The sequence below is a fragment of the Andrographis paniculata genome, unplaced genomic scaffold (assembly GCF_009805555.1).
Source record: "Andrographis paniculata isolate CXL003 unplaced genomic scaffold, ASM980555v1 Contig62END, whole genome shotgun sequence".
Lineage (NCBI taxonomy): Eukaryota > Viridiplantae > Streptophyta > Magnoliopsida > Lamiales > Acanthaceae > Andrographis > Andrographis paniculata.
In genome coordinates, this window is record NW_026137598.1 from 4,780,807 (window position 1) to 4,803,896 (window position 23,090).

General features: G+C 35.9%; 4 protein-coding genes and 1 non-coding gene across 9 annotated transcripts; 3 read left to right on the forward strand and 2 right to left on the reverse strand.

The window, feature by feature from the left end:
* Positions 1 to 2,911: 2,911 nt before the first annotated feature.
* On the reverse strand, positions 2,912 to 4,888 carry LOC127260424 (uncharacterized). The gene has a single exon (XM_051288158.1). The coding sequence runs from the start codon at positions 4,886 to 4,888 to the stop codon at positions 2,912 to 2,914; it is 1,977 nt and encodes a 658-aa protein (XP_051144115.1).
* A 744-nt stretch (positions 4,889 to 5,632) lies between these two features.
* Positions 5,633 to 5,704, forward strand: TRNAP-UGG (transfer RNA proline (anticodon UGG)). Its single transcript has one exon. It is a non-coding gene; the product is annotated as a tRNA-Pro (tRNA).
* A 40-nt stretch (positions 5,705 to 5,744) lies between these two features.
* Positions 5,745 to 8,154, forward strand: LOC127260557 (uncharacterized). Its single transcript, XM_051288327.1, has 4 exons — positions 5,745 to 5,914; positions 7,117 to 7,288; positions 7,582 to 7,698; positions 7,790 to 8,154. The coding sequence occupies exons 1-4, from the start codon at positions 5,805 to 5,807 to the stop codon at positions 7,955 to 7,957; spliced, it is 567 nt and encodes a 188-aa protein (XP_051144284.1). The 5' UTR covers positions 5,745 to 5,804; the 3' UTR covers positions 7,958 to 8,154.
* Positions 8,155 to 9,771: 1,617 nt separating this feature from the next.
* LOC127260555 (GATA transcription factor 20-like) lies at positions 9,772 to 12,599 on the forward strand. Of its 4 annotated transcripts, none has more exons than XM_051288321.1 (9): positions 9,772 to 10,153; positions 10,399 to 10,470; positions 10,608 to 10,741; positions 10,822 to 10,923; positions 11,011 to 11,128; positions 11,241 to 11,297; positions 11,847 to 11,909; positions 12,121 to 12,195; positions 12,269 to 12,599. In XM_051288321.1, exons 1-8 carry the CDS (start codon positions 9,998 to 10,000, stop codon positions 12,190 to 12,192), a joined length of 774 nt encoding a protein of 257 aa, XP_051144278.1. In that variant the 5' UTR covers positions 9,772 to 9,997; the 3' UTR covers positions 12,193 to 12,195; positions 12,269 to 12,599. The 4 variants fall into 4 exon arrangements, with proteins under 4 accessions (XP_051144278.1, XP_051144275.1, XP_051144274.1 ...); XM_051288318.1 differs by having other exon boundaries at positions 9,784 to 10,153; positions 11,844 to 11,909; positions 12,284 to 12,599; XM_051288317.1 differs by having other exon boundaries at positions 9,785 to 10,153; positions 11,844 to 11,909.
* Positions 12,600 to 13,211: 612 nt separating this feature from the next.
* Positions 13,212 to 20,762, reverse strand: LOC127260550 (dynamin-related protein 3A-like). Of its 2 annotated transcripts, XM_051288313.1 has the most exons (21): positions 20,221 to 20,762; positions 19,394 to 19,676; positions 19,221 to 19,249; positions 19,002 to 19,103; positions 18,391 to 18,459; positions 18,241 to 18,300; positions 17,875 to 17,988; positions 17,614 to 17,662; positions 16,771 to 16,880; positions 16,123 to 16,215; positions 15,909 to 16,001; positions 15,695 to 15,832; positions 15,464 to 15,574; positions 15,266 to 15,361; positions 15,132 to 15,174; positions 14,894 to 15,045; positions 14,650 to 14,796; positions 14,252 to 14,304; positions 14,040 to 14,139; positions 13,728 to 13,896; positions 13,212 to 13,649 (listed from the first exon to the last, which is right to left on the reverse strand). In XM_051288313.1, the coding sequence occupies exons 1-21, from the start codon at positions 20,596 to 20,598 to the stop codon at positions 13,624 to 13,626; spliced, it is 2,415 nt and encodes an 804-aa protein (XP_051144270.1). In that variant the 5' UTR covers positions 20,599 to 20,762; the 3' UTR covers positions 13,212 to 13,623. The 2 variants fall into 2 exon arrangements, with proteins under 2 accessions (XP_051144270.1, XP_051144269.1); XM_051288312.1 differs by having other exon boundaries at positions 13,212 to 13,896.
* Between the last annotated feature and the right edge of the window lie 2,328 nt (positions 20,763 to 23,090).

The window sequence follows — 23,090 nt, forward strand, 5'->3', positions numbered from 1 at the left end:
ATTAATATAGTATTTTGCAAGAATATATATATATATATATATAGAAGTAAATTTATTTTTTTTTATAATTGTTGATGCCTAAAAAATTCTTAAATTATTCAAGTAAACAAAGCCTTAGATAAATTGTACTATCATCCAATTAGCTACTCATTTAACATCCTACAAATGACATATGGTTTCAACGCTCATCTTCTTCTTGCTCTTTTTTTGGGCACAAAATATTATGTATTGAGTAAACTTTTGGACAATGGCATCTAAATTAGGCTAGAAAGTCACTTAGAGTTGGTGCAAAATAACAAATTTAACCAGTCTCGGATTACGATGTAAAGAATAAACTTGTAATAGTAAAGTTATAAATTCTGCTAAGTTTTACTTAGGGTTTATCCATATACTAAACCAATCTAGCCACCTAGGTCACCTATCATGAATATGATTAGTGTTATTTTCTCTCTCTCTCTCTTCTATTGGTTGTATCTTGATGGAGGAGCTAAGAAAAAGTCTAAATATCTAATCAATCATATAATGGACCATCTATAAATTTGTATATATTTGAAAAGCAAAGTGTCTATCGAAGCAAGTAAAATGTCGAATCCAAATCCCAATTTATAAAAGCAATGTAAGTAATACAGAAACGTAACACAACATATTACATATCAGTCATACTGCAGGGGCCTCATAGATTTATGGATTATGCCAAGAAAATACACACACACATATATGATATTTATATATATTGTTCTTCTCCCAACTGATCCAGTTCATGGAACAAACTCTTCATGGATTCGGTTCATCGGCCGGTGGAGGAAAAAGCCACGGAGGAAGATTGGGGATTGACGGAGTGGAAGGAACAAACAGTGGAAATGAAGGCCCGAAAGCCGGAAATGTTGGGATCGGTGTTAGGGGTGTTGGAAAGAAAGTGGAGGGATTAGGGTGGTCCGGCTGTGGAGCCGATGGGCCGGGAAAATCCGGGGCCAGGAGGCGCCGATTGGCGGCAGCAAAGGGGAGGGAGAATAGAGCAAGAAGTATGACAATGTTGAAGGGATTCATGATTTAGGCAAAAGGGGTGTTCAAGAATGCAAAGATATGTGTTGTGGGTGTGTATAATAGTATCTATTTATACTTGGAGATGAGATGAATGTGTTAATATTGATTCTTGATTGTTTTTGAGATTGTAATTTGAGCTCCCAACTATGGGAGTTTGTTCATTAATTTCTGCTAACTGTTTATGGGATGGCGTTTAAGAGCCGTTGGTGTGGTTGTTGCACAATAAAAGGGGCTCTAATTAGGCTATTATTGTCAATGCTTAGTAAGTTAGGCTAATTATGCATGTAGTAATTATTAGTATTAGTATATTATTGCACCATAGGGTTGCAGCCAGAGGAGGTGCTTAAAACAGAATATATATATATATATATATTTGTGTAGCCTTAATCTAGATTACTTGTCATCTTCAAACTAGTTCTAAGTTTGTATGCAACTTAAATGTATAATGTGTCTTTTATGAAAGTTTTACAATTTGTATGAGAATGGGCTTGAATACTTTTCATATGCATTAACAAAAATGAGTATGCTACTTAAACAAAGTAAGTTCCTTTTTTAGCAAATTCCACATAAAATGCAATAATTGAACACGCTAACTCTAACACAAGACAGGAATAGAGTGTGTGGCGGTGACAAACCTTCGATTTGCTTCCGGTGGAGCGATGTAGGGAGTGTCCTAGTGTAGGGTGACTCTCTTCTTGTAGATGATGGCGGGGAACAGCGTAGCACATGGCAGAGCATTGGTGACAACATTGATAGTTCACTGTAAATGAAAATTAAGAACTAGAGGGAACACCATAACATCTTCGCACAGAGATTCAAGGCCGGATAATGCATATAGAGATCATGATAGATGTCTTTGTGATCGCATAAAGAAACTGTAATAGCAATAACTTAGCATGTTCTTGGTGTTCCAGAAGCGAAGACACAAGAAGTTGCCATTCCATTCATTTCTTGTAACTCATAAATGCAAAACTGGAATGTAACTCAGAGAAGGATCGAGGGTGTTATGCATGTGTTATGTAAGAAGACCACATGGAAACAACATAATAGAATGGAAGAGAATGATGGTATCAAAAATCAGATCGAGTGATAAGCTTATTGTCATGCAGTACCTGGAAATTTTACTACTCAAAGGTAACATATACTAACCTTCAATTTTTCCATTAAAATAAATATATAAATATAATTTGACTTGATTACCATTGAATATATTAGATTCACTTGCATTTGAAAGCATAACATATATGAGCTCGTTAGCATAATCTAAATTATGCAAGCAATCATTCGCAGAAGTATCAATGAAAGAAACATCAAATTCGCTAAATCATAAGCTATCATAGCTGAGTGATATAACTGATGCCCCCTGGCTACAACATCCGAAACAAGAGGAGCACTGCTATAATATGATAATGCAACTCAAAGAGGAGTTAAATATAGCATGACACATAATATCACAGTTCAATAACATGATGAACACAGTGCAAATTAAAATATATGCAAAGCACATGAATTCAAGGTATGCTCATGTTTGAGACCATATGTCTTCCTGAATCACAATAGATTGATGTTTTAGAAAGTTTTAAGACTAAGGATATAGATTTCTTGCAATGCACAACCACGGGTGATTATAGTATAGATTTGGAAGGTAAATAAGTGATTCATACCATAATCAACCCCACATAGTGGACTAAAGGCTTAGAAACTGATGATAAGACAAGTAATTCATAAAAACAGGAGAAACTAGAATCCAAGTTGACCTACGCCATTTACTACTGCAAACAGATGCTACGACAAAAGAGATGTAGTTCACTAAACATCCACAATACAGAGACCCGAGTTTTACAACAAAACAGGGGGCTTACTTTTGTCATGCTGCCTTGACAACCCTTTCGTCGCCCACCGGATTGAGGATGGGAAGACTGCTTAGGAATTCATCAAGACCCTCAAAAAACCCAATTCCTTCAATGTTGTCATCCCCCCCATGGCTCGGCCCATTTTCTTCATTCACCCTCAGAGCTGGCTCCTCAGCTTCATTGCTGCACTCGACATTCAAATCCAACTTCCCAAAATTCTTGGCAGCCCTGGCAGGTTGCTTCCTAGCACTAGCAGCAGGCCCTTTATTACTAACATCAGCTGCCGTGTTGCTTGGTGTCTCCAAGACGTCTTGAGATGCAAGTTCATTTTGCACATCCACATCTTTGCCTTTATCGATTTGTGCTCTCTTTGCACTTCTGGTGGGTGCTCCGCTTGTGCCCTTTCCCCTGAAATTTGTTGCCTTCTTCTTCTGTTTTTGCTTATTATTGCTCCAATCATCATCCGAGTCACTAGAATCTGAAAACTCCACAAAAACCTCATCATCATCAACGTAAATTCTAGGTTCTGTGTTCTTTCGCCCAGGCTTTGTGGACTGAAATGCATTTCCTACTTGGGGGCAACTGAACATGGGTGAAAATGGAGTCCAAGAAGAGGCAGAAGCCTTGTTCTTTTCCCAATTCTCCATCGAAAAACCTAAAGGAATAAAGCCCCAGCAACAAAAATAACCCTCTTGCCCATCTACCACTGGGGGTGGATTAGGAATTATCACTGCCTGAAACCCCATCTTACAATTAGAACACCGAAGAGTACAATCAATATACATGCTAGGATACTGATACATGTAATAGCAATAGGGGCATGCAGTCCAGAAAGTTTCATCAGCATACGGTGCAGGTGTGTCCTCCGCTTCTTCATCTACCACTCTTTCTACATCTTCCTCATCCTCCATCATCTCGTCAACATCATCGTTGACATTAACATTATGACTAGTTCCTTCATCAAGATTGGAATAGTTTTGCTGCGGTTGTTCATGATTGTTACTCACTTGCCCCTGGCTAGTGCCAGCAGCAGCCACATTCTTGTTATTCACCTGCCCATGGCTCGTCCCAGCAGCAGGAGCCACATTCTTGTTACTAACTAGCCCATGGCTTGTCCCAGCAGTTCTCACATTATTGTTACTCACTTGCCCCTGGCTTGTCGTCGGAGCAGGAGCAGCCACATTACCTTCGAAACCTGAATAACTGCCCTGTGCCTGCTTATTCACCGATTCATTGCCAGTCTTAGACCCCAACCCCGTCCCAAACACAATATTAGAACCCGAAGTAAAACTCATGGGGTTTTGGGGGACTCGGACAGATTCTTCGACTACTGCCGGCTGAACAGGAGAGTTAGTATGTACCTGTACTTGAGAGAAATGAGCGGTGCTCTGAGGTTGAGGAGGATATGTAACGCCTTGAGGTTGGGGAGGGTAAGTAACACCTTGAGGTTGAGAAGGATATGTAACCCCACTCGAGCTGCTGGCTCCTGCAAAAATGTTATGGTGCATTGACGGGATAGGGTTTCCAAAGAGGTCGGTCTGATGCGGTTGCTGTGACTGGAGGTAGAAGGCGAGTTCCTTATCATACAACATTTTCCTGGAAGGGTTAGACAGTACGGACCAGGCCTCAAGGACGAGCGCAAAGGCATGTTCGGCGAAGGGGAAGTTGTTCTTCTGGGGGTTGAGGATAAGTGCAAGGCTCCGATACTGTCTTGCTATGAGCTCCGCATCCCGACCCTGCTGCGGCGTGAGGCGGAGAATTGCGTAGAGGTCCTGCAGGTTATTTCCGATCCGCATATCTCCGGCGAGTATCGTGTCCGTCACGGCGAGGATTTGATCCGCCGGGGACAGCGTCGGGTCGGCGTCACGCGCGCGAGTGGCGAATGACTTGCTCCCCACCAGGTCACGCGCCGACAGGAGCTTCTCGGCAATTGATAGCCACCTCAGCGCCTCCGCGCGGGTGGTGGTCATCGGGAAAAAGGGATGCTCCATGAGTTGCTCGTCGGTTTCGGTTCACACCAAATCGCGATTCCGAACGAGGGTTTAATCGAATGGGAGGGAGCGAGCGAGCGGAGACGACGACCAAGGAGCAGAACGAAAGGAGTGAGAAGGGTTGGAGTGCGTGCGGGCAGGGGCAAATTCGGAAATTCACAGCTGCCTAGCGGCAGGTAAACATCAATGTTATCCTCACATTTGAATTTTTATTATGCTATATTTTATATTTTTATTTCTTATTTGTGGTTTTATATACGTTCACTGATAAGATACATCAACAGTCAACACAATCATCATCCTCCCCTTTCACATGTTTCATTTCATACAAAATTCGTATTTTTCTTTAATAATTAAAAAATATATATATTAATTTCAAATTTTACTTTAAACAGACAAAATTTAGGGTAAAATGAGCATAAGTCCAACTGTCAAACTTGAATCCTCCAATATAGACAGACATATTGAGAGAGATAAATTGGCTCAGACCTTTTTTTTCTATTATCCATAATTTTATTTTAAATTGAATATTAATTTTTTTTTACTATTCTTAAAATTTTTCGAAAGTGCAAAACAATTCTCAACATAAATTTGGCTAAAATCACACAATACCAGACCGTAACAATTATTAATATAATTACCCTTTTTTTGAAAAATAATTTATAATGCATATAAATTTTATTGTTTATTCGTATCATTTTAACAAAATTAATAAATATTAATAATTAACAAGGTAAACAGAGCGGGCATTTGGTCTAGTGGTATGATTCTCGCTTTGGGTGCGAGAGGTCCCGAGTTCGATTCTCGGAATGCCCCTTTTAATTTGGTTTTTGCTGCTTGATGAATATATATATGCTTTTTGGTTGTTTAAATGCAATTATTTGCTGTGTAGGTGTTTCTGGCAGGCTCTCGATCAATGGGTGACGATCAGGTGAAGGATGAGACGTTGGAGATTTTAGATCAGTTTCAAGTGCTGCCTCGTCTCGTCGTTTTCGATCTCGATTATACTCTCTGGCCATTCTACTGGTACAATATTTATTGTCTTTGCCTGTTTTTTCCTTTTCTTAATTGCGATATCGAGTGTTTGTTTGGTCGCTGAATGGATGGAGTTTACGACTTTTGCGATTTTAGGGATTCTTAGATATTTATCCATTGGGTGAATAGAATTTCATTTTCTGCGTATGGCAGTGTTTGCCTCGGTTGAAGCTTTCAGTGATCTCCTGATCTGGAAAATAATTTACCGAAAAGATTATGCAATCGAACTGATGCTGTTCAGAAAAAAAGGTTACAGTTGTGAAGGATTTTGGTGTTGAAATAATCTTGAATTTCTAATAGATTCTATGAATTTGCTAAAGGAATGAATAATCTCGAATCTCGAAACAGACATGTAGGAAGTCTTCATCATGCTTGCACCAGACAATCTGTTAAAACTATCTAGTGGATTGATACAAAAGTCAGTTGATTTTAAAGGCTAATATAGTGGCGATGCTGTTTAGTAATAAGGATACACTTGTGAAGCATTCTGGTGGTGGAATGCATTTCGGACAATCTTGAATCTTTAATAATTCAATGAGTTTGCTAAAGGAATCAATAACCTCGAAACGGAAGACATATAGATCAGGGAAGTTTCATCATCCTTGTACTAGACAATCTGTTAAAAATATCTACTGAATTGATATAGAAGTCATTTGGTCAATTGTATGTCCCATACCATGTAAAACTCTTCGTCAGGTGCTGAAATGCATTTGGGACAGTCTTGAATCTTTAATAATTCAATGAATTTGCTAAAGGAATCGATAATCTCGAAAACGGAAGACATGTAGATTCAGGGAAGTCTTCATCATCTTTGTACTAGACGATCTGTTAAAAATATCTACCGAATTGATATAAAAGTCATTAAGTCAATTGTATGTCTTACGCCATGTAAAACTCTTCGTCTGGTGCTGAAATGCATTTGGGACAGTCTTCTCTTGTCTTGGCTGCCTAAAGAAATGGGTTGATCTGGTTTTCTCTTTCTCTGCCTTCTGTAACTAAAAAGTTACTCATGTTTTAGTTAAATGATGAAGTTTACAACATACAGTGGAAAAGCAACACACCTAATTATCTTCTGTTTATTTTTGCCTGCATTCATCGTGAAGGCTGTGATTATTTGCATGTGCTTTGTTTTCTTATGCTTATCTGACAAGATGTGCTTGCAATTCTGAATTTATGGCTCTTTTGTGTACCAGTGAATGTCTTTCCAAGCGTAGCATGCCGTCATTATATCCTCATGCTAAAGGCATACTGAATGCCCTCAAGGATAAAAACATTGATGTTGCTATTGCCTCAAGATCGCCAACCCCTGATACAGCCAACGCTTTTCTTGAAAAATTAGGGATAAAATCAATGTTTATTGCTCAGGTGAGTTAATTGTCTTCTTCGTATTTGTTCTCTCCTTAGAAATTGAAGATAAAATCCATGTTTGTTGCTTGGTTTAGATTTACTGTGAAACTTCTAAGGCAGTCTATGAAGTCTTCATATTGCTATAGCTAAGTGAGTTTTTCTGTGATGTAGATGCGGCAAATTTTCTAAGCAATTACATATTCAATGGGAGTTTCAATATTGAATTGTTTTCGGATAATTGGTGCCTTTGGGAATAAGGACTTTCAAAAATCTCTCCACTGTACTCATGCTATTCTTTTCAAACATTTCAGGAAATTTTTTCCAGTTGGACACACAAGACTGATCATTTTCAAAAAATCAAACAGAGGACAGGTGTTCCTTACAATGAAATGCTATTTTTTGACGACGAGGATCGCAACATTGGGGCAGTAAGATCTTTTTACTCTTGTTGCAATTAGGGTTAACTTATTTTTTTGGGGGTTATTGCCCACTTATGTATCATATGCAACTTGTATTAAGGTTTCGAAAATGGGTGTTACGAGCATTTTGGTGGATGATGGCGTTGATCTCGGGGCTTTAAGACAAGGGCTTTCCAGATTCTCTCAGAACCGATCATCACTGGAAAAGAACAAGCAAAGATGGCATAGTTTTTCGAAGAAATCAAGCTCATCGAACACTGGAGAGTGATGATTTTCCGGAGGAAGAATAGGTTAGACTATTATTCTACCAATCAATTTGTACCATGGTTCTTGGATAGCTCGGGTAAGAAAATAGACTTATGAGATAATCACCTCATTTAAAACTTTTAATGTTGTTAAAATTTGACTTCTCTGTTCTCTCTAAGGTATCATAAATATGATGTTTATATGTGCCAAGATTTTACACTCGCTACTTCTCCTTTAATCCAATAATCTGATAAGGTACTTTACAATATTGTTTATGTATGCAACTGTCCTACTGCTCATTATTCTCAAGAACTGTTGACATCATTCAAAACTTATATACAAGGTTTTTTTTTATTTTTATTTTTTTTTTGTCTAATTTTAATGAATATAATATTATACTGTTTAATTGTGACATAATTTTTAAAAAATATATATATAAGTGAAGTAATGAAGGGTTTTTTTTTTTTTTGGAATAAATTGAGTATATAAATAATTCTGTCATATTTATAAATCTACATATAGATTAAATGTGTGAACATTTTTTTATTATTATTATAAATAGAAAATGCATTTATTTGTGGACAAATATAAAAATGAAAACAAGGATAGATGGGGAAGTATCAAATAAGTATATCATTTCACTTAATCCATTTTATCATTTATAAATATAAATACTCCATTCGTCCCTTAATAATCTATCCATTTTTTTATTTTGGTCTGTCATGTAACAAAGTATTTATTTGTTTTTAGTAATTGTACTGTCTACCTAACATTACACACAAATGTCATTACATTTGGGCTAATTTAATCTTTTTACTTTTATTTCTACTTTATCCTAATATAATACTAATATTTCTAAAATTTCGTGAAAAAACAAATGAATATATAGATACTGGACGGATGGAGTAATAATTAAGTTATCATTATTTTTTATATCTATCGTACTATATTTTATTAATGTTTTAATAATTTTTTTATAAAATTTAATTTTTAAATTGAAATCAAATAAGTAAATCGAAATTGTTTAGAAAGTTTGATTTTCATTCAACTTTTTTTACAAATCTAAACTAGAGTCGGCAATTGATTCATTCGTGTTTGAATACTTTAAACGGATTAAATTACTAAATCATAACCCGACTCAGTTATTATGGTATCGGGTTCGTGTTGACCCGTTTATTATCGTGTGAGGTTTGGGTTGACTCGTGTTGATCCGTATACAGAATTTTATGTTAGTTTTTATTGGTTTGAGAGTAATATGTACCATGAATTAGATTAAATTATTTAAAATTGAACTTAGTTTAAATTAATTTATGAACAAATTATTAAATTATAATTATTTTACATAATATAATAAATATATTCAATATTAATATATTATAATTGAGTTATCGTGTGAGGTTCGAGTTAAGAGCCTCAATCCTAACCCGGCCGTTTATTACCGTGTCTTGTCAATTTGTATACATAATAATCGAATTAAAATTTTTGATCCAAATCCAATTATTTTGTATCAAATTGTTACGTTGGATCAGTTTTTGCCAGCTCTAATCTAAACCAAACCGTTGGTTCGAACGTTATGACAACTCTCGTCAATGCCAAAATACATCCAATAGTTTCAATGTACTGAAATTTGGATGTATTTTTCTTTTGTTTGTATAAGATCCCAAAATAATCGAGCCAGCCAGCCACGGAGCCACTATTACGTTTTCGTTACAGTTACCGTTACCGTTACCGTTACCGTTTGGTCTGTCGATGACAGAGCTAAACGTGGCATAGGTAAAGTGGAACCCGCAGGAAGAGGGTTGATCAGATCGGACGGCTCTGATACTCTGCGCTACCGCCACCACTTTTAGAGCCTGATTCAGTCGGATCGGGTCCAGTCGGGTCGCCTTTGTCAAAATTCTCAGCTTCCAGCATACTTTGGTTCCTCTTCTTCTTCAATTGATCTCGTTGTATCAGTGACCTGAACTCATGGCTCCATGAATTCTGGCCTCCTCACCTCGGGGTTAGTTAGGGCTTTCAGGTTCTCTTCAAGTTCTTTTACCTCTTGCATGTTGTCAACCACATGGACGATGTGAAGCGGAAGCCGTTTGAGTGCGTCACCCTCCACGACGATGTGAGTAGTAAGTCCTCGCCGCTCATGTCACCGTCCAAGACGAGTGAGCTCACTATTTCCTTCGAAGGCGAAGTATTTGTGTTCCCTGCCGTCACACCTGAGAAGGTATCTTGTTGTTTTGCTAAAGCCTTTTTTCCTTTTTGCCTAGGGTTAGCGGTTTTCTCCTGTTTCAAGTTTCTACAGTGTTTATTTCCGGAAAATCTTTAGGCGTTACTTGTTGTATGGAAGAGAACTAACTATATTGATGAAATCTGTAAATAAACTGATGGTGGAGGCAGCATCAAAGTGGTGATGTATTTGTGGATTGGTGCATCAATTGTTCATCACTTGGTTTGAATGTTATGTTACAGGTGCAAGCAGTTTTGTTGCTGTTAGGAGGTCAGGAGACACCAAACAGTATTCTCTTACAACTGAACCAAAAGGTATTGCCACTTTCCAGTTTGGTTTTGGCATTGGCTGTATGGATTAGTAAAGATTATAATATTTCAGCTATGGCTGAGGCTTGAGCTTGATTTCATGAGATGATGATATTGATGCTGATGTGTGAAATGGACTGTAGGCTGGCGATGATGTTTCAAATCGCCCTACTGTTTCCCACAGGATAGCTTCATTAGAGAGGTTTCGGGAGAAGCGCAGAGAGAGATGCTTCGAAAAGAAGATTAGATATATTTGCCGGAAAGAAGTTGCTCTGAGGTATTACTTTTAGATCAATTTGGTTTGGATATTTACCTAAAATGGTTGAACATTTGGTTTCCTATTGAAATCTGCCACAGGATGCATCGAAAAAATGGCCAATTTGCCTCTCCAAAGGATACTTGCAGAACACCAGATGATACTTGGGGTTCACTTGATAGCTCACCTAGTCCCGAACCTCTGTAATTACGAAACTGCGACTATATATTGATGTGCCTTCTTATCTTGTATCTATATATGTTCAGTTATCCAATTTCATTTTTCTGAAGTAGTTTACGCAAGTGTCAACACTGTGGGATTAGTGAAACTTCGACTCCAGCAATGCGTCGTGGCCCAGCAGGGCCAAGAACTCTATGCAATGCTTGTGGATTAATGTGGGCAAACAAGGTATGCATTAAATATAAAGTTCATTGATCAGACTTCTTCCAGGTTGTGTTCCATAGTTAGCTATGCCCCTATTTTAGGAGTGTTGGTTTAAGTAATTTAATTGCATTTTTAGGGCACTCTAAGAGATCTTGCTAAGGGTGGGAGACATATGTTTGATCGAAATGAACTGGTAAGTTACAAAATTAGAGTTTCTGTTAGCCTTCCACCAAAACCTGCATGTTCATATCACCAAAAGTTTTAGATTCAAACCTTCATTGTTCATGATATATCTGATATCTCCATGCATATGTATATATATATATATATATATCATGTATTCAGCTCAAAAATCTGTAGATCATACCTGCTGTGATAGGACAAATTATTTCCTATCACAATCCCAAGGACGATGTAATTAATTGTGCATTGCTGTTAAAATGTTTGTAAATCCTTTACCGTAAAACATTATGAATTTTATTATTGTGTATTACTACCTCCCCTATAACTTCTTGAGAATTTACGTAACCGTTGATAGATGGCAATGCATGACGGCAGGACATTTAGGAAACAGACAAAAAGTTTTGGAAGAAAATCAGATTATTATATTATAGTCATGTCCTACTTGGCGGAAATATGTTTACTACAATTCATCGATGGCGTAAAAAGAGCATAAGTTCTATTTTGGTGATTCAATGTAAAGCATACCTTAGTATCTGTGTTTGTTGGTGTTTTACAGAAGACTCCTGAACCTGAACAACCGTTATTGATGCTCCCGGGAATTCCTTCAGTAAGATCCAACCAGGTAAGCTGTCTGTTGCATCGATATTTTACTAGTAGTCACATCATAGACAATTCCTGATAATTAATAACCAACCGTATTGTTACACCTTCCCAGTAATGTTAACTGTACCGAATACAAAATTCTCAGCATCTATCTATGTTATAAATCTGATTTTCATTGATCCGAATCACAATATTGCGATTAATATGTGTGTGTGTGTTGTGATGGGTAGGGGGAAGAAGGTGCAGAGAAAGATGCAAATGCAGTTGCATCTGAATTTGAGATTCAACCCAACTTTGCTTAACAGGTATTAAACTCATGGGAGTTGTAGGATCAAGAAAATCTTTAATGTCCTTTCTATGACTTGTGTTTACATGCAGTGAATATACATACAGGCGAGGGACATGAACTCTGTTTGGGAACGATCGAAAGAAGAACTGGATGCTGCTTGACTAAACTACTAAAATGGATATCCAGAGAGAGATGTTTGTAAGTTGAAATGAATAATGATAGTTGTGTGCACAGTAAGTGTTAATTAAGTGATATCACCATATTATGACTGTCTGTGGACTCCATGAGCCCATGGCCATAATGATAATAAGGTAGGACTTGAGAAGATAGTTTCCTATTTTTGTTATATTATTTTCTTCAACTCGAGGACTTTCTAGGAGATCACCTATATCAGTACTACTCTCACACAAGTTCACGGCCCGTCCTAATACTATTCTCTCAAAAGCATGTTTAGTTTCCAAGTTTTGATGGATTGCAGTGAGTTCGGTATGCTAATTTCTATATCGATACCATACTAAAATTTTGGAATACCAAAAAATTGATAAATAAAAAAATTATGTATTTTTCGATAAAATATGTACAGTTTTGATATTCACTTATAGTGAAGAGTATGTCTTTGTATTTAAAATCTTCTGACATCTTCAAATATGTCCCTCTTTTAATATAATACTAATATTCTAAGGGTATTTTAATTTGTTTTTTATTACAATTCAATATAATATTAATATTCAAAAATTCTTTTTTAATATATATTACTAATATTTTAAAGGTATTTTAATCTTTTCTATTACAATTCAATATAATATTAATATTAAAAAATGAGTCAATGGAGGGAGTACTATAAATTTTAGGTGTTAAAAATAAAGCTTTTTTAATTAAAAAAGTTCACTATACAAAAAATATGTTGAAAAGCAAACAACCACGATCAAATTATTTCTGCGTGAATAAAGCAATGCCTACACAAACATTTCTTCATAACTAAACAACACAATGAACCTACAGACAGATAAATCAAACTAAAAAAGAAGCAAATGAAATGAAAAGCTTTCATAGAATTTGAAGAAGAAAGAAACACAAAGTCTGTATGCAGCAGCAATGCACACGAACTATCTACAAAAGCATAGTTTAAACACTTACTTTATCATGCTCAACTTTTCAAAACTAACTTACCAAGCTTGAGCCTGTTCATACAGAGCTCAATCGATTGGATCAAACAGATGTAAGCATGCTCTAACTCCTCTTTTATTGGAGCATTTGGAAGCAAAAACATATGTATTATTACGGAGGATATGGGGAAAGGGAAAGGGAAAGAGAAAGGGAAAACAATACTAGTTTTCGACTTGTGACCAAAAGAATGTCGACTCCTCAGCGCAATGATCCACATAGCATTCCAGAATATCAAACTGGGAGTCCTTCCAGTCCTTGACAAAATTATTTGTCAAGTTTAAAAGTCCACGGTCGGGTAAAGACCTGGCAGATAATTACGCCCACTTCCATTAGAATCTACATTATATGTTGACTGCAGCTCCCCTGAATGTGAAGACTTACGGGACTTTGCATGTTTGGGAGAAGATGCATATGATTCGGTTGAACTGCTGCTTGTGTTGTACATCGATGAGGTTGGGAGGCCGTGGATCTTTGGGAGGCCTGTCTGATCAGTACTTAAGTTGTAGCCTCTCTCAACTGTTTCGGCTTCGAGTGGAAGTTCATCCAAGGTCTAGAAAGATAAGGGAATTTTAAAGTTAAAAGACAGTTGGCTGAAAGAATTGTAAAATAATCATAGAAATTGGATACACTTCGACCTGCCATAACTCACAGAGCTTAATGTTAGAGCATTGAATTTGGGAAAATAACACTTACTCGAAATGCTTGTTGCAGGACTCGAAGGCTCTCTCTGGTGCGCTTTCTCATTTTGGCTACCTCATCTGGTTCCTGCAGCATTTCTTCAAACAAGTTGTCCCTGCTCGAATAACCGAACAAAACAAGCCTCATGAGTTAGGGTTAAACGAGAGCTATAGATTTCAGTAGGTCTTCATCATCTCCTGTTTTTGTTTGAACGAAACAGAACAAACCTGTAAAGTTTTCTGATGAAAACATTATGGAGCTCTCGTTTTGTGTGGTTGACCTGCATGACAGAGGACATGATCCCAGGTTAAGAAATCAAAGGTGCATTTTCAATCTCCTTTGAATTAATGCAGCGACAGTGAGTCGAAGTAAGAAAGTCAGAATGATTGATTGCAGATCTCCTTTCTTGAAGATAAAAGTAATCAAATGATTGATTGCAGATCTCCTTTCTTGAAGATAAAAGTAATAAAAAATGTACTCACTAAATTTTGAAAAAGTAAAATACATCAAGGTGCTCAGCTGAAGATGTAAATTTGCACTGTTTTCATTAAGCAACTACTTGAATATAGGCCGTGCAATAAATAATAAATGGAGCGGAAAATAAAGATTAAGTAAATGCAATTACCAGAAAATGCATAATCGCTTTGGGCACAGAATCTTCAACGTTCTTCCGGACAATATCATAATATGACCTTAATAACAGCCTTGTAACAGCAATCTCAACAGACTCCTGGTCTGAGTTGGTTTCAGAGGACTTCAATACACTAGGAGGCTATAAAGAATGACCAAAATGACAAGTTAGAAAGCAATTAAGGGCAGTTACTAAAACCCCGGGTTTCATACTGATTCGTGCTGGAAATCATACCTACCTCTCTCAAATAAATCATTGAGAAGTTGGGCTCCATGCTCTGAATGGGTTCGCTAAATGGCTTGTTATTGGTTGAGTTCTCTTTTACAGAAGTGCGACCATCATGGCCACCAAATATTGAAGATATTCCCCAACTTGACCCAGTATTGCTAACTGTTTCACAATTTAAAATTGAAATATTAGGATTGTCTACTCCTGTCATATACATTCTAAGCAGTTATCCTATGCAACAAGTTTACCAGAAGGTCCACTTTTCTCGGCATCAGGAGCAGGTCGAACAGCCTTGGAAAGGAGCAAGCATCAATAACAGAGTAATTAATCACCTAAAAGATTAAAATATAGTTATGGTTGTAGGTATCAGCAGACAACTTACATGATCTGAAACAATTCCATTTGCCTGGCGGCCAAGAATAGCACGAGACTTTAGGCTTCTCTCTGAATTTGGTGCTTTATCTGAATCTCCTGATTCCTAATTAAATGATGCAGATCATGAATTTAGTTACAAAATCATTGTTAAAATTATCAAGAACAACAAAAATATAAATAAACATTTTCCGCATTATGGATTTACCTTCCTTGGAATAGGCGTAGAAATCCGAGATGACTTGGTCTGCTGCAATGCTAGCTCTACAGCTTTACTCCCACCAATAAAATTTGGATGGGAAGTATTTATGTAGTCCATCTGCATAGTAAATAATAAATAATAGATACAGCAGAAATTAAATTAAGTATTAAAGACGCAAAGTTCATGTTTCACAAGGACAGAGACCTAAACAACAATATCAGGTCTGTTGTACACTACCTCCATTTCAATAATATGACCAATCATTGTCTCTGAGGGCCCAAGACCATCTCGCAAAAAGTTTCCAATGACCTCATCAATTCTCTTTCTCAGAACAGGAAATCGTTGCAAATCGCTAACCATACAGCGATGACTCATCTAAAAGACAACACCCAGATCAGTTTCCACATACAAACACAAAGCAATAATCAAAATGAGCTGTGTCAAAGCATACCTTTATTAGCTCATCATATATAAATCTAGCACATTGAAGACTTGGATCGAGTAAACGAGCTATCTGCCTTCTAACAAGAACTTCAAATGGGACCTACATGTTAACATACCATGTCAGACACAAATCCAAGATGCAGAAAATAGAGTATTGCATCTCTCATAAATTCCAAAATAAGATAGAATAAAGATGATAAACATGTAGTCCTAGCACCTACTTCTGGCACAAACAATGCAGACTTAGGACCAGTGGCATTTTGGATGGCAGTGCGAATGTCCTCATCAGTTAAGTCTTCACAAGGATCTACACTCTGCAAAAGAGCCAAATTCAATAACGATGTGTCAAAACATCCAACACAATTGCATTTTTCATCAATTTTGTGATACAGAGGCAGAACATGATTTAACCTTTTTATGTAATTGACCACTATCTATTTTGGTACATCAAACATAACTGGGAATATCCCCAACATAACCATTTCATTAGTGATGAAAAACGGAGCTTCTCTTCATTTAGAGAAGGAAAAGGCATTTATCAGTGTAAATTAAAATATAGAACTGACTTAATTGCAAAACAAGAGACTATGAAAACTGCCGATTCCATGTTTATCAACTCCGACAATACATAATAAAGCTTGATGTATCAGCAAGCTAACAATTATAACATATATAATTACAAAAAACTCCACAAAAACAAAGCAAGATAACAGCATTCTTTCATTTACAAAGCAAAAGATAATATGGAGACATGCCAGTTCCATGTCTACAACCTCAAGATTTTATATAGCCTGATGTATCAACAAGGGAACAATCATACCGGATACAATTATGGAAAAGTTCACAAAAATAAAGCAAGAAAAACAGACCTCCAAGCTCTTCACAAATATATTTTGGAAAATATAATGGATTCTTGCTCCGCCAGACAGCTCAGATGTTGACATTTCTTCATTTTTTCCATCTATCAGGGAAGAGAATGCTGGTGCATGCACAAAGTAGGAACTCCTCAAGTGAAAATTGGCAAAAGTTGACAAACAAACATAGAGGTGAGTGAACACACAAATATACTCCCTTATCGAGCAACAAGGGTGACCTTCTAGATGTCCAGCACATGGACTAAATGAGTCAAGCTGGAATCCAATTGTAACTTACAGCTAACACAGGACTAAATCACTCAATGTAGCCAAGGTACAACATATGTTGATTTCAACTGATGTGAGGAATGTTGGAGAACACCTCATCTAAAGCTTAAGCAAGGAATTGGCACATCATTCAAAATATAATAATATAACATGAACTCCTTAATAGACAAATAATAATGCGCACATGTTGACATGGCAACCCCACCCCCCTTTGAGACAATATAAATAATCAGTCAGATCCAAACTCAGGACCCTCATTTACACCAAATAAACTTAAGAATTAACTTTACAAGGTCCGTTGATATTTATTTACTTCTTTATTATTCTAACCAGATGTATCGTCAATTAGTTATCAACATAAAATCTGATTCACACAAGAATAAGAAGCAGCCATCCAATAACGTCAATAACTAATACAACAAAAAATGAACGAATTTGTCGTTAGTTGCTCAATCATATGCAATAGAGTGGAGTGAAAATATAAAGAGCATCTGAAACTAATCAAATGTGAAGGACACTTAATGAACGCACAATAAAAAAGTAAAAGAAAAATAAAAAAAGTGAAAGTACCATCAGAATATTTCGAGAGAATGTTAAGTAGTAGAGCTCCCTGGCCAGCCTGTAAGTTCATGAAAACAGGGTCAATGATCAGTAACGAAGACAATTGGCTGACATCTAGCCAGAGGAAAAAATACAGTAATCAAGGAAAAAATCAACTGCTCAGAAGTATCAAACTGCTACTAATGCTACATCATGAACGACAAAATCATCCATTCACAATAATCCAACCATACATTTCTTTTTTAAAATAAATAATTAGGTGGTGCAAACCTTTGATTCAGTAACCTCTCCGTAGCTAGCATGCTCTTTTGCAACAGAAACAAGTGCAGCACTAATGCGTGCCTTCAATCCTGGAAGAACTGTTCTAATATGTTGTACCAGTATCTGCATACCAAAGAGGAAGAAAATAGTAACAAAACACCTTTCAGATGCTACGTTAGTATAGTGAAAGCATATAAAAGGAATCAATAACACTAATTTGAATTCTAAAGAGAGCATTAAGTTTTACAATCAGTTGTCAAACAAGACCATATAAAAAACAAAAAGGTATTGCATTAAGTTAGCACAAGTATGCAACAAGACCACAAAACAATAAGGAGGAACTCAAAGTATATAAATCATTTATAGGTTGCCCACCTGATTCAACTTCTTAGCCAATTGAGGGACTCCACATCGATCAGCAATGTCACTGTATACCTGCAACAAGGAATTATTCAACAAACCTGAATGTGTCACAAGGAAAAATACAAGATCAAACTATTCTTGGAAAAAGTTTTAAGGTCATACTGGACGGCTGCGAAAAAACTTCTCCTCTGCTGCAAGGGCATCCTTAATGCTTCGATTCGTTTGAATATCCTGCTCAATTATGATATTAACAACATTAGAGTGTCTTTTGCAGTGCATAGTACAATTCTATTGAGTATGAATTTACTTGGTACAAGCACAGTACAAGAAAGTCACAATCCAATAGTGTCAAAATTGGGGAAGATATAAACAGGGGATAATAGAACAGAGAACAGAGTACACAACCAACCCTCATAAGGAAGGAAATATTATATAGTCCTCAAAAGTGCTCACTTGTCAACATTGAGACTCTAGAACCTATGCATGTGCTCAAAAAGAAGCTGGGGGAGGGGGCAGGCTAGAAAAGCCTCAACATTGGTAATTGCAGTGTACTGTAGGCTGAAAAAAAAAAATGATACATCTAGACTATCTATGACTCAACAACCTGAAAGACCTGCTAATTAAAATATGAAAGAAAATGAACCTCAAGAAAGGCCAACTACCAGAATTTGGGATGGTATAAAGAGTCTTGGCCAATGAGTTCAAAACATAGCTTCCGAAATAACGGAAAGTTTAACTGAGAATATAAGATAAAATCATGAAGGAAACATTACCTCTTGACTACGATTCACAACACCTATATAACCAAGTCGAAGAGGAATAACTTTTCCAAGCAAGAAATTGCGGGCATCAGTACCCCTGTCCATAATGTCCAACTAAAACAGCAAAGTAAATAAAAAGCCCGTAGGCAAAGCAAATGCCACATCAACATAAAGCTCATGTTAGCGTAGTGCAAACACATAGCCCTAATGGAACATAAGAAGCTGCCGCACCTTAGTAATTACACCAATTGTTCTATTACCTGCAAACAAAAAGTTTAAAGCTTAAGCAACAGAATCAGAAGTACAACAAAGTAGGCCGAAAGTACTACATAATCAAGAACGCACTAAAGTTGAAAGTAGAAATGAGTGGTTGACAAATTGTTATGTCCTATAGCAGATTTTACCATCAGGGTCAGCAATTCCAGCCATTTGCAGTGCATCAGAATTTGCAAGATCAGAATTTGCTGGTGTCACAGCCAGTATCAAGCAACTCGGAAGTTTAATGTATGACATTATCATTGTTCTGATACGTGCTTCAATGTCAGAAGGCTGATCACCAACAGGAACTTTTGTCAAGCCAGGAAGATCCACGAGAGTAATATCAAGGACATTTGGGGAATAAATCTTTAGACGAATCTGTTTGTCAGAAACACCCTTGTTTCCACCAGCTTCTCTCTCAGTTTCAGCCTGAGCATAAGTTCAGAAGTAAACATTGAATGACAGTCAAATCAAAGGGCTCTGCAACCCTATTTGTTTCATGATATAATAAAGTATGAAATGATCTAAGGGAATAAAAGTCATTGTGATATCTAGAGATTCGTAAATTAAATGCCTATTAACTCAATGTGAGCATATAACACTGGCATATGTGCAGTCATTCAAGCAAAACGCATTGTTAAAGTTAAAGAACACTGCATCTATTTCAGGTACCAAAAATTGTGTTAGTTTGTAATATTTCCGAGTTTTCGAGAGAAACTATTCAGTGTTAGAATTTTCAGGGAAAAAAAAAACCAGAAAAGATCTCAGCATATGTCTGAGGTTTTGGATTTAGCTGCCACTCTCCCTTTTCAGAGGACTTCAATCAAATTTACTATCGCCCGGCACCTTTATCTCTCCCCTCATTAACAAATATTTAACCTACGCCCTCAATTGCACTTTTCTCACACTGAAGAGATACTGCATCCAATATACAGCCAAATTTCAATTAAAACACCATACACAAGAAAACAACCTGAATCTCTCTCCGAATATCGTGGAAATCGAAGAACCTCTTCCCAGGCAAATGCAAAAACTCCCCCCACTCCTCATCCGACCCATCCCCCTTCTTCCTCTGAACGAGCTGCAGCACGAGCGGGCGACGCGTACAAATATCAGAGCCACGTGGCAGGAAATCACGCCCTACGAGAGCCTCCAAAACACTCGATTTGCCGCTGCTCTGGCTTCCCACCACCGCCACCTGCGGCAACTCGATCGTCGACTGACTTCCAAGCTGCGCGAATATGTCTTGCAACTTGTTCACAATCGGTATTACCGAGTTCCCCAGCGGCGCCGCCTCAGCCCCAGCCCCAGCCCCAGCCCCGTTGCTCACCGCCGATTGATCCTCCGCCATTGAACCCCAAATCTCAGTATAAAAAATCAAATGAATCCAACGAATATCTACAAAGTGGATATTCGAAACCCACTGGAACCCTAGACTAGACGAGAGGGTTTTTTAAATTATAATAGTAATAATTTCAACAGAACCCCCGGAAAGGGATGTTCGTATAGCGCAAGCCACATTTCTTCGAGGAGAAGAGATTTGTGCCGTTTTATTCCTAAATTTCATAGAAAGTCCGGGACTCCGGGTCCTCATCCATCTCACACCGCTGATCGTGCTCCCTCCCACAAGCCCACGATCAGATGCACTTTAAAACGGTAAAAACCTGGACCTCACAGCTGTTTCAATTTTTCTTTATTTATTTTTTTTCGCTTTTTCATTTTTTTTCTAAATTTAATTTAATTGTTTTAGTAATAATAAATTATACATAATTAAAATTTCAAAATGTATTTAATAATATTTCGATTTTATATAAAAAATTAAATAACCTTAATTTTAAATTGTTCCGTAACTATAAAACACAAACAAACGCACCCTTAACTCGCATGATTAATGATTTATATGTGGTTATGGGTTGGGACTGCCCCACACAGTAGACCCCAAAAATTGCTCCCTATGTATTTATTCTAACCAAGTAGTAATTATGGAAAATTAATTTACGTATCATTTTAAGATATTTATATGAATTTGGATGAACTACGAATCAATTTAAATCAAATTGAATTGAATCGATATTGTTGCTCAAATTTTGGATTAAATTTTATCTAAATTGAATTCAATGTAATTGTTTACCCAGTCATTTTTTTTATTGTATTTTTTTGAAGTTTGTAGAAAATGCATGGAATGTAAAATTGAATTCAATGTCTATATATTTTTTTTTATCAATAATACGTATTGATGTAATGTTTTGAATGTAAAATTAATTTTTAAAATAATATAAAAAAATAGATATTTGATTTAATATTTTTTTAAAAAAATATTTGTATAAATAATACAAATCTTTCAAAATCCTTCAAACAAGCGCACCCTAAAAATTTAAACTTTATTTCACCAATTGTTATTTTACTAAAAAAGACATAACTGAAGAGTGTCATCACGAGACATCTCATCTATGTTCATTTGTGTGAGCTTATATGAGTTGTGGTCGTTGCACGTTATAATCTCAACCTAAGTTGTGTCTGTTAGCTTGTAAAAATTTAGCTGCACATAATATGCAAGATTATGGGTGGTTCGGTACAGTATATCAAAAATTATATTGCATACCGTATATCGTATAATTCGGTATGTTAAATTTTATGATATATATCATTATATCGAATACCAAATATTTAAATAATATATGATATTTTTGGTATACCAAATACCGAAAAAAATTTGGTATTTCAATATATATCGAAAATTTTACTTTACATACCGTTATCGTACTAAAATTTTAGTATATCAAAAATTTCGGTATTTCGGTATTTCTTTAACACTGCTACTCAAGATCTTGCACCAAATATGAATTGTTTTTTCATTTAGGGTCTTTATTTGGGTGTTTGAATTTTTCATTTTTTTTTTATTTTTGTTAGATTTGAATAGTAAAATTTTTGAATTTAAATAGTCTAGTGATATGATATATAAATAGATGCTAATATGATATTTTGAATTTAAAATTGATTTTTAAAATAATTATATAAAAAAAAAGAGATGTATTATTTGATGTGTTCTGAAAAAAAATTAGCAAATAGTATAAATTTGATAAATGAAGACACCGTGTTTAACATAATCATAATACATCTAGGGGTTAAGATTAGCTTTTAATTGAATTTACAAAATCTCCTTAAAGTGTTAAAAATATAAAATTAAAATTCTCTATTTCAATCATAAAAATATATTTATAGTGATATACAAATCGTCTAAATAAAACAAGAATTCTACGAATCTCTTAAATAAGATAACTATCATAAATATAATATATTGCTTCTGAATATATTTTAACATCCTACCTCAAACTCAAGATATTGAGTTTGTCAGAAATGGCCGAAAAAGATATAGCCGAAATCTTCCACGTACGAATTTGAATTTGCTAAGATTGATGTAGCCGTCCACTGATCAGAGTCAGAAGCAGAACTCTCATCAACACCATTAGAGTTGGAAATAGGACTCGCTCTCTCACAACTGAACTAGAGCCGAAAACAATGCATATCTCTTAGTTATATTAAAAATTCTTATTGAGTTATTGTTTATATATTATTGCTGTGAGTAAATTGTTAATATAATATTGTTGTATAAATTAACAAGCGAGTATGATTTGTTTTAGTTGTGATTTAAAATAAAATATTAATTTAAAAAAAAATTTGCATAGTATGTTAATTTGATATTTTGTAAAAGAATATATCGTGTTTTTTTAAAAAAAAATTGTTTAAAAGAAATAATATTGATTTTTAATTGAAATCTCGAGAGAACAAAATATTGATTAAAATCCTCAATTATCAGATTGATTGATACATAATACTGACAAT